General features: G+C 42.5%; 1 protein-coding gene across 1 annotated transcript; it reads right to left on the reverse strand.

Moving 5' to 3' along the window:
• Window positions 1-6: 6 nt before the first annotated feature.
• LOC111656476 (cyclin-Y-like protein 1) lies at window positions 7-867 on the reverse strand. Its single transcript, XM_023408210.2, has 2 exons — window positions 679-867; window positions 7-397 (listed from the first exon to the last, which is right to left on the reverse strand). Exons 1-2 carry the CDS (start codon window positions 832-834, stop codon window positions 281-283), a joined length of 273 nt encoding a protein of 90 aa, XP_023263978.1. The 5' UTR covers window positions 835-867; the 3' UTR covers window positions 7-280.
• Window positions 868-1,167: the final 300 nt, after the last annotated feature.

Below are 1,167 nucleotides of genomic sequence, written 5' to 3' on the forward strand. Positions count from 1 at the left end.
TCACAGCCAGTCCTGTTTAACTCTTTACCTTGGAAATGACAGACAAGTAAGAAATAAATAAGGGATTTGTAAAAACAATGGTAAAGTTTTAGGTTTCACAATCATGCAGCTCTACAGCTGTAATGCAAATTAGCGTTTGGGCAGGTCATACAGTAGCATTTCTAGCCCGACTCCTGCCTGACGTGGCTGTGTCGACCCCGTGAGGTGGCCATGTTTGTCTGGCGCTTGCTGTGGATTAGCTGGGCTTTGGAAATCAGAGGGCAGATGGCAGCGATCTGGCCTATGAGAGCACAGCGTTGGAGCGTCTTATACCTATCAGGTTGTCTGCGCTGAAGGATCGTCTCATCGCTGCTCGGCTCAGGTCCTTATACTTGTCCTCACATAGTCTTGAAATGGCCTGGGCAAAACACAACAAACACACTTATTGAAAAGTTCTCAAAGAAGAAGTAAATACAACACTATCTAATCAGAGGTGTTTGAATTCAAAACTCCTGACCTTGTCAAACAGCATAAACCCACTTGTAAACATTCAGCTATTGGAAATAGTTAAGCTAGATAAAATACATTTCTTTTCACTTTGGGGCTTGCTGCAGAGAAGAGAAGTAACTACTATAATTAAAACATAATGAGACAAACTCAAAGTCCAGACATGACAAAGGTCTGAGGAGGGAGGCTCACCTCTAGTTTCTGGGCACGCTGGTTGTTGAGAGGCTCCAGAGGGAAGTTGAGGTTGTTGTCATCAGCCAGCTGCCGCAGATCAAAGTAGTACTTGGCATAGACACTGGCTGGCACGTTGATATTGAACTGGAGAAGTTCCAGGAAGTGACGCTCCATCTCATTCCTGGAGGGTGGAGAGACACCTGAGGGTTATTTCGGACAGCCAAAACTTCTGAACAGTCTTAACTCTACTCTAAAGCTTAAGCTGGTAACACTACGACATTAAGTGCAACAGAGGAACAGAGGATACAGCCCAGTAAAAAACATATTAGAGACCCGAGGACATGGTGAATAGATGCAGGAAGGTACAGTACAGCATTTGAATACAACTGAACTGAATTTTTTTAATCTTGTGGTGACAAGAATTAAAACAGTCCCTGCATTACTTCTAAGAGTTCACAATTTTATTCACTCATCTCAATAATTCAGTGTAAAAAAAAAAAAAAAAAA

The sequence above is a fragment of the Seriola lalandi genome, unplaced genomic scaffold, assembly GCF_002814215.2.
Source record: "Seriola lalandi dorsalis isolate HSWRI2012SDOR001 ecotype SW California unplaced genomic scaffold, Sedor1 jcf7180001976415, whole genome shotgun sequence".
NCBI lineage: Eukaryota > Metazoa > Chordata > Actinopteri > Carangiformes > Carangidae > Seriola > Seriola lalandi.